Consider the following 8,716-nt stretch of genomic DNA (forward strand, 5'->3'; position numbering starts at 1 on the left):
CTTGAGAGAAGCCACTAGTGAAACCTATGGCCCCGGGGTCTATTCTCCATTGTATTATTTTCCCGTCAACTTGCTAATCTCTATCGCCGTTTATTTTGCAATCTTTACTTTCCAATCTATACAAAAATACCAAAAATATTTATCTTATTATCTTTATCAGATCTCACTTTCGTAAGTGACCATGAAGGGATTGACAACCCATTTATCGCGTTGGTTGTGAGGTTCTTGTTTGTTTGTGCAGGGACTAGGTTGACTTGCGTGTAGTCTCCTACTGGATTGATACCTTGGTTCTCAAAAACTGAGGGATATACTTATGCTACTTTGCTGCATCACCCTTTCCTCTTCAAGGGAAAACCGACGCATGCTCAAGAGGTAGCATCGACCACCACCCGGTGCAGCTCCCTACCCCGGCGAGGATAGCGAGCTGCGCGCGTGCGTCAACATCCCTGGGCTCAACAGGGCCACATCTCAGGAGCTCTTCTGGCCGTCCCGCGTTGGCCGATGCGAGGGCCCGCCTCACAGCTATGTCTGCATGCCTTTCGGCTTGTTGAACAGGGCTGCCATGCGTCAACGCCACATGCGTGGCATCCTGGCGGCTCATGAGGCCAGGCACCAGGCGATCCTGACAGAGATGGCAATGGATCCTCATGAGCCCCCCGGTCCTCCAGAGCCTCCCGAGGTTTAGGACCCAGGCAGCTCATGAGGAGCGACTTCTGCAACACGCGTCTTTGGCTACTCCAACATCTCTTCGGCAACGGTTCTAGGTGACATTGGTTTGTTCAGTTGGGGGCGCCCCTCGGGCTGCATTATCCCCAAGCCGCGTGGGTCCATCCCTGCGGCATGTATCCTTCTTGCATCTCTCAGAATTGGCTTTATCTTTGATCATTAGCTGCTTTATGATTATCACCTGCCTGTCCGGTGCTTTGTCGCCATGAACGTTGTACGCCCTTGCAAGCCCACCCACGCCCGCCTCATGATTAAGGACTGGCACAGCGTCTATGCTCGGGTTCGTCCCTGCAGCGTTGCTAAACCCAGGTGGCTAAGCTCTGGCTCACGGGCCAACTCCCGTGCACGTCACCGTCCATGGTCCTTGGTGCCTTGTTCTCACATGAGCTAATCACGGGCAGATGAGTGAGGGCGCGTGACCCTGTGCCTCGTCGCTACAGAATCCGCGTGTCGGTTGTCTCTCTTCAGGACCTTCGCATGAGAAGACTGGGCATGACGTCTGTGCTTGGGTCCGTCCCTGCAGCATCGATAAACCCAACGACTGAGCTCTGTCTGGCGGGTCGGCCCTGTTCACGTCACCTCCTGGGGTCATTGCTGTTTGGCCTTCTCATGCGATAACCTCAGGAGATTCACACGGTGCAGGTTGTCTGACCATCTCGCAGGACTATCACAAGTGTTCTGAATCAAATTCAGGCGCAACCCACCTTGACGTAGGGCCTCATGAGTCTCGCGCTAGCTCACGAGTGCTCATACACACCTCCTTTAGCCCTGTCGTGCAAGCCACATGTCAGGGCGGGGCTGTACACGCCCCAGAGCCTCTCCTTAAAGGGGGGGGGGGCTAGCACCCATGTACCAGTGGAAGCACCATGCATCGCGCTGGCAGTCGACACGGTCGAGGAGTGGCTATGCCCGTGCAAGAGCGGAAGCGCCATGCTCCGCGCTGGTGATAAACAACTGAGGGTGGCCTCACGGCTGCATTAACCTCAGGGAGCCATCAGGCTCAGTGCTCAGCCTCACAGCGCTCCTTTCTCCTTGGGAGAGTTGCGCGAGGGGGCTAGGCATAGGGGCTATGCTCAGGTCACGCCTGGCATATGCCACCTCGCCAGGTCCCTCGGATCTGGTGTTCGCGCAGCCCTCCTGAACGAGAGCCCGGCGAGGAAAGGTATGGAGGTTTGTTCGTACATCAAGGGGGACTCCTGAGCATCGTGACTCAGGAACCTAACTGGTCACGTAACCCCTCACCCCTTGGTCTCGTCCTAGTGATCTGGATGCCCAACGATGGCTAAGGTATGCGTGGGGCCGGGCCCTGCCAACGCAGAACGCTAAGGCCTACTCTCGCATCTCCTTTCCGAGGGTTGTTTGCACGTCAAGGGGGACTCCTAAGCATCGCGACTCAGGAGCCTAACTGGTCACGTAGCCCCTCACCCCTTGGTCTCGTCCTGGTGATCCGGATGATCCAACGGCGGCTGAGGTATGCGCGGGGTCGGGCCCTGCCGATGCAGAACGCTAAAGCAAATGGAAAGGAGATTGCAGAACCCTAGCAAATTATTACAAAAACATACTGTTTCTTAAGCGTACCAAGCACAAGTTCTTATGCCTCCACGAGGCACGGTACATGTTGCAGGACTTAAACATAGGGGAGCGCAGTCATTAAGCTTCTTCTTCAGTCTTGGGTGCCGCCATCGCCCGCTTGGGGAGCCCCGTCATCGATGACGTCGCCGCCATTGCCGTGATGGCTGAGTCGGCCTAAAGCCACCCCGAGATCAACTCCAGGCGCCCCGATGCCCTGTGCCGGTCGGGGCCCTCAAGATCGTCCTGAACCTGGTACAGCATGGAGAAGGCCTGCTCTAGAGCACCAGGCATGGTGGAAGAACCATGGCCCGTCGGCATGATGGCTGGGGGAGGAGACGGCGCCGACGTCAGGGTTGGCAAAGCAGCAGCAGCAGCAGAGAGGGCAGGGGGCTCCGGAGCCCTCGGGTCCTCAGCAGGCGCGAGGGCGAGCGCCTCCGGAGTCACCTCGGCCACAAGGACCATCTTCTCCTGAGGCTGGGCTCCAGAGCCTCGGGAGGATGACCTCGCCGCAGGGGCATGGGAGGCAGCCTCGTCCTTCCGCGCCAGAGTCGTGGCGACCATGACAGGTCGCTTGGCCTTGGCGGCCCCGGCATCCTCTTTCTTCCTCTTCGCCACCGACATTAGCCTGGCATCAAGATGGAGACATTGAGTACTGCGTCAAGATCAAAGAGCAAGGGCAAGGAGATACACTTACTGATCCTCGGCGATATACTCCCTCTTCCTGCTCAGGAGTGCAAGCTTCCCGCGCATGGGCGTCATCGCCCTCTGAGGGGCGCACGAGCGCGCGGCCGGCTCTGTGGCGGTGGTGGCCCGCGGCGAAGTGGAGCCACTGCCCGGAGGAATCAGCGCCGACCTATCCCTCTTCGGGATCCCCTGCCCCAGCCTCTTCCGGGGGTACCCCCGAACCTCGTCGTTACCCCGGTGGAGAGCGACGACTCCCTGACTGGGTGCTTGACGGCATCGTCGTCATCAGAAAGGCTGCGGTGAAGATCTGTCTGCCGCGGGGGAGAAGTCTCCCCCCTCCTCTAGGGTCGCCTCTGAGTCCGACCTCGCCTCCTCCTCGGGCTCGCCGGAGGACAATGGCACCGGGGAGCCGGGGGGCAGAGAAGGCTTCAGCGGCACAAGCCCACGCTCTTTGGAGGTGGGCATGGCCGCGGCCACCTTCTCTCCATCAGTGCGGCGGTACAGTAGGAGATGGGAGTCTGGGGGCAACCCTGGTCCTTCCCGGGCAAGGTGCGCACGACCTTGCTCAGCTCCTTGTCAGGCAGGTTGTCCGGGCGCAACCGAAGGTCGTCTTCCGCGCCCTTGAATTTCCACAGGGGGGCGCGAGTGCGCCTTGAGCGGAGCCAGGCGCTGCGTTAGGAACTCCTTGATGATCATGGCCCCTGTCAGCTTCTCCGCCTTCAGGTCAGCCTTCATCTTCTCCAGCAACAGCTCTGCCCGGTGGTCGGTGAGCTTCTCGTGGGCCCATCCTTCCAGAGGCGTTAGCAGCGCGGTCGGTAGCTCCAGCCGGGCGTGGGTGCGCTTGGCGTCCATGAAGATCCACTTGTTTTCGGCCGGAGAAATCGCGTTGCTGCCGTTGGCCGCAATGAAGTTGGCACACTCCAAGCACTGGCCGCCGCTTATCCGGAGGTGGAAGAAATGGCGGGACAGCGCGACGGAGGGCATCACCTCCACGAATGCCTCACAGAAGAAGGCGAAGATCGACAGGAGGAGGATGGAGTTGGGATGAAGATGGAGGGCGTGGAGCCCGTAATGGCGGAGGATGGCGTAGAAAAAACTAGAGAAAGGGGGAACCAACCCAGCAAGGACGATGTGCAGGAAGAAGGGGTAGAAGGTGTCACCCAAGGTTTCCGGCTTGGCAGAGCCGACTCGGAGCGCCATCTCTCCCCCCCTCATTGGCGTCGCCCGCCGTTAGCAGGAGCAGGCGGCGAGGTGCTTCTCTTCTGCGATGGTGGACGCGCTCAGGGCCGGCTCGAACCAAGAAGCCGGGCGCGAAGCTGAAGCCGAAGGTTTCTCCTTGTCAGTGGCCATCGACGGCAAGTTCACGGAAAGGATTCAGCGGATCTGGAGGCGCTTGGAGCAGAGGAAGAGAGGGATCTGGAGCAAGACGAAGGAAAGGCAATGAAGGCTCCGCACCAAGCACCAGCCTTTTGTCAGCCTGAAACAGTTGCCGAGGCCGCGCGCGGGAGCGGAGATGCCCACGTACCATCAATCGCCGCGCGTCAACCAAGGCCGCAGGCGGTTAGGGCCCGCGGCGCTCCGCACTTGTCCCTTGGCTTCACCTCGAAGCCAAATTCGAGCGTGCCTTGGGCCCGGGGGCTACTGTTGGCGTTCTGGAAATGGGGGTACCCAGACTTGCCTACCTGCGGCCCACGTCGTGGCTCATCAGCGGCCTACTACGGCCCAGCTTCAGCATCAACAACCCAAGACCCTCGTGAGGGGCCAAGCCTCGCGAGGCGGACAACACCAAGACCTCCACGAGGGACGGCCTCCTCAGGCTGGCTCCCGAGGAGCGGAGATTTCTATGCAAGCTTCACCTCGTGAGGTTCGGATGACATGAGCCGTGACGACCAAACCCAGGCAGGCACTAGCGGGCGCAATGTAGAATGCCAGACCAGGAAGATTATTGCTACTGAAATTTGTTTTCTTTGTATAGCATCCAATGCCAACAAAAACCGAAGAAGAAAAACAAAACAAAAAACAGATTACTTTTGCTTTTACGACAAACACTGCTACTCCCTCCGTTCCATATTAGTCGTCGCTCAAACGGATGTATCTAGCACTGAAATACATCTAGATACAACCATTTCAGAGACAACTAATATGAAACGGAGGGAGTAGTTTTCTGCATGCAAATTGTCGTGATGAAATCACATTCACATTCATGGAGATCTAGGCTAAAATAACAAAACCGATAATCCAAAAAGACTAGGTTTGGAGTGTTGATTTTGTTATTTTTCACAGATGAAATCACATTCATGGAGATCTAGGCTAAAATAACAAAACCGATAATCCAAAAAGACTAGTTTTGGAGTGTTGATTTTGTTATTTTTGCCCAGATGTCCACGAATGTTATTTCATCACCAAAATTTGGACACAAGAAGATAATTCAGCATAGTTTGTCGTCAAGAAAATCAGAAATTTTGGACTATTTTACTACTTTTTATTTTACTGTTCACAAGAGTTTTGAGCTGAGTGTAGATACTCCATGTCCGGTCCAAATGGCAACTTGCTCTTAATTCAAACCGTCAGTCTTCCACCAAAAAATTTACGAAATGCAACAGTCATAGCTTGACCAGTGCATTTTGGGTATAAATCAGAGAATAATACTGCTTGACCTCCACAAATTACGCCAACGAGGGGAACACTGAACAGCATATCATGCAAACAAGTAGCAGGTATCAAAGCCATCCGGTGGTCTCTATTTCCAGCCCCAAAACAAAATTTAGAACAAGTTCCCAATGATAACATTCACTAGCTGCAGAATGAAACAAAATATCTTATCACTTCTTTTCTTCCTTCTCTGCCTCGGCAGCCTTCTTCGTGCGGGCACCGAGCTGGCGCTGGTTCATCCTCTCGACACGGAGCTTGCCGTAGGCCTTGAACGCCTTCATCTCCTCAGTGACCTTCATGAGCTCAACCGAGCGCTTCTCACCACGAGTAATAGGCAAGTAGTCACCCTGGACCTGGGTGGCTGTGGCAAGTTCCTCAGGGGTAGAATCACCAGCCTAAGACAAGAGCATAATGGTCATGAACAGAAGAATACATAAGAAAATATAAAATGGTGTACACAAACAATAAACTCCAGTCATACCTTAACCTTGCGAGCACACCTTGGGAAGATAACCAGCTTGGCCTTGTAAGTCTTGAGTCGCTGAATGTTTGACTGCATACCCTCAAGTGACCGGTTTTTACGTCGGTGGTCCACAGAAATGCCAATAGTAGGAGCTAGCTTCTTCGGGATGCCCGCTGACTGCAAATTACAGCATAAATTAACATTAGCAGAAAGATACAGTACGATACATAATACTCCCTCTGTCCCAAAATTCTTGTCTTAGATTTGTCTAAATACGGATGTTTCAAGCCACGTTTTAGTATTAAATACATCCGTATCTAGACGAATCTAAGACAAGAATTTTGGGACGGAGGGAGTACATGAGAAATGACAGCAGCATCTGGACAGAATAATCGGATTGCAAGGAGGATACACTAAAGGCACGGCAAGCTAGCATATGAGTCTGCATGCCAAACATCAGTTCATCACTTATAGAAAGGGAAGAACAATAAACTATTGCTAATATGAGTACTTACTAATAACAAAAAACAAATGCCGAATATAAGGACAATTTACCAGAAACACGCATGACAGCAACTGATGCAGAAACAAAACCACACATATTTACTGAACAAGGGGTATATTGATTTTCTCCCGCATTTAATAAAAAAAGGCAAACCAGAGAAAGTGACATGATTTGAAGGATTTTTACGGTATAGAAGAAACAAGTCACCTTCAGCTCCTCAAGGGTAAAGCCTCTCCCAGCCCTTGCCTTCATGTTGTACTTCCGAGTCTGGCATTGCACAATGGGACGAAGAGGACCAGATGTAGGGCGAGGGAAGATCTTCACAGCCTTCTTTTGACGAGCTGAACAAATACAAATTGTACGTTGGTTATTCAAAATTAGTCAGGCAGCAAAAACACAAGCCCCCCAAAAGTTGGTAGCTGGCTAGTGTTGCTGAGCAGCATCACAGGCATATCATCACATGTTAAAGATCAAGTGTGTGCATATTAAGACATGCTGAGTCATACCACTCCATGCATGGAGTCAGGTACACCAAAATTCTAAAGAAATCAATACAGAAATGGTATTGAACAGATATATCTAACAGTTGTGTTGGGTTTGTGTACAAAAGTTCAGGGTAGGTTTGCTGGAAACAATTGATTGAGCTGGCGAGGAATACTGCCGGGAGATAATTGAGGTGCCTAAATAAGCAAGAATACTTTCAACAGAACACTCAGCACAGGTATAACTTCCAAGGACAACATTCATTTCTATTAGATTACTAGCAAATATGCACTGTTAAACGTGTATACAAATGGTGGTGATGAAGGACAGAGAGCCAATGTGATCACGCAATATGGGATAAAATCAACCACATATAGCTGTCTATCACTCTAGCAGGGGTAATAAATTAACTAACCAGAATTTAAGCACTTAATTATCACTGCAATAACCGTCGCGTGATGCATGACATGTACAGTTACAAGTGTGTGACTGATAAACACGCAACAATGTAAGAGCAGGGTTGCTCACCAATGCGGCGCCTCTGCTTGCGGGCAGGCTGGTTGAACCAGGTCTTGACATAGTTCTGCCAATGCTTCTTGAAGTGGCCGTTAGGGATAACATTGTTGTGCTTCACCATTTCGACCCCTTCTTCTTACCTGCACACGATCCACCACACCAACGTAAACACGCGAGCTAAACGATCCCAACAAGTTGTCACCTCTCCAAACTACTGAGAAATACGGCATGAGTGCGCATGCTAACAAGCAAGATCATGAACGCGTGGCGGATCATAAACTAACACTACGCATCCGTGAGGAAATCAGGAACCTACTGCTACCGCGCGAAGAACCAGAGCGACATGGAATCCGGGCAAGATCTATTCACCGGGATACAGGAGATGACTTCCACGGGACGGGGAAGGTGAGATGAGGCGAGCGACAGAGCGAACGGAACGAACCTGCACTGCGGCGGAGGGGAGGACGAAGAGGATGCGGCGGGAGGGGAGCGGGGGTTTAGGCTAGGGTTGGGTGTTTATAAGCGATCCCTAGCTTGGACGGCCGAGATCTTTTGATCATCCGAGCTGTTGCGCCAAGTGGGCCGAGGGATACAGCCCAGTGAGAGAGCCTACGGAATTTGTTGTGCTCGTGTGCCACCGGAGGCCTCCTTTCATCCTTTATTCCACCGAAATCAATAGTTGAGGAGTAACCCCGCAAAGATCAGTCGGGGGTACTCCATGCTTGACAAGCGTTGCGTTCTGGACGTTCGGTAGACTTTTCCGGATTGCTCCGCGCGTGACACTTGTCGTGTGGAGGAGCTTTCCCGTGTTTTCTGGTTTTCGATTTTCGTTTTCTAGTTTTCTCTGTTTTCACGTTAGTCCTTAAACATTTAAGGTTTCTATTATAATTTTGATATGTTTCTCTCTTGTGGTGCCATCCCCAACGCCGACGTCTAGCCTTTTTGCTCTATTTCCTTTTTTGTCCGGCGTCGCTGTCCTCGCCCCCGTCGTCGTCCCCGCCGCTAGCCGCCGGCGCCGCGCCTCCACTGTCATCCACCCGAGGACCGCGGCTGCGACGTTCTCCTCGACCAAGCGGAGCTCTTCCTCCTCCATCCGAGCCATCAGCGCCGCCCGC

The 8,716-nt window shown here is 53.0% G+C and overlaps 1 protein-coding gene across 2 annotated transcripts; it reads right to left on the reverse strand.

Moving 5' to 3' along the window:
- Positions 1-5,662: 5,662 nt before the first annotated feature.
- On the reverse strand, positions 5,663-8,217 carry LOC125522795 (large ribosomal subunit protein eL13z). Of its 2 annotated transcripts, none has more exons than XM_048687826.2 (5): positions 8,044-8,217; positions 7,614-7,741; positions 6,810-6,943; positions 6,116-6,274; positions 5,663-6,029 (listed from the first exon to the last, which is right to left on the reverse strand). In XM_048687826.2, exons 2-5 carry the CDS (start codon positions 7,720-7,722, stop codon positions 5,805-5,807), a joined length of 627 nt encoding a protein of 208 aa, XP_048543783.1. In that variant the 5' UTR covers positions 7,723-7,741; positions 8,044-8,217; the 3' UTR covers positions 5,663-5,804. The 2 variants fall into 2 exon arrangements, with proteins under 2 accessions (XP_048543783.1, XP_087391488.1); XM_087535362.1 differs by lacking the exon at positions 8,044-8,217 and adding an exon at positions 7,971-7,992.
- Between the last annotated feature and the right edge of the window lie 499 nt (positions 8,218-8,716).

Source organism: Triticum urartu, chromosome 7A (assembly GCF_056163025.1).
Source record: "Triticum urartu cultivar PI428250 chromosome 7A, HENAU_Tu73, whole genome shotgun sequence".
Taxonomy (NCBI): Eukaryota; Viridiplantae; Streptophyta; class Magnoliopsida; order Poales; family Poaceae; genus Triticum; species Triticum urartu.

Excerpts from the sequence above, each read along its gene's own strand:
- LOC125522795 (XM_048687826.2), bottom strand. The coding sequence starts at position 7,722 with ATGGTGAAGCACAACAATGTTATCCCTAACGGCCACTTCAAGAAGCAT. Across the intron at positions 6,944-7,613 it reads CAAGCAGAGGCGCCGCATTG|CTCGTCAAAAGAAGGCTGTG; the intron begins GTGAGCAACCCT and ends GTATTTGTTCAG. Across the intron at positions 6,030-6,115 it reads GGTGTGCTCGCAAGGTTAAG|GCTGGTGATTCTACCCCTGA; the intron begins GTATGACTGGAG and ends CTCTTGTCTTAG.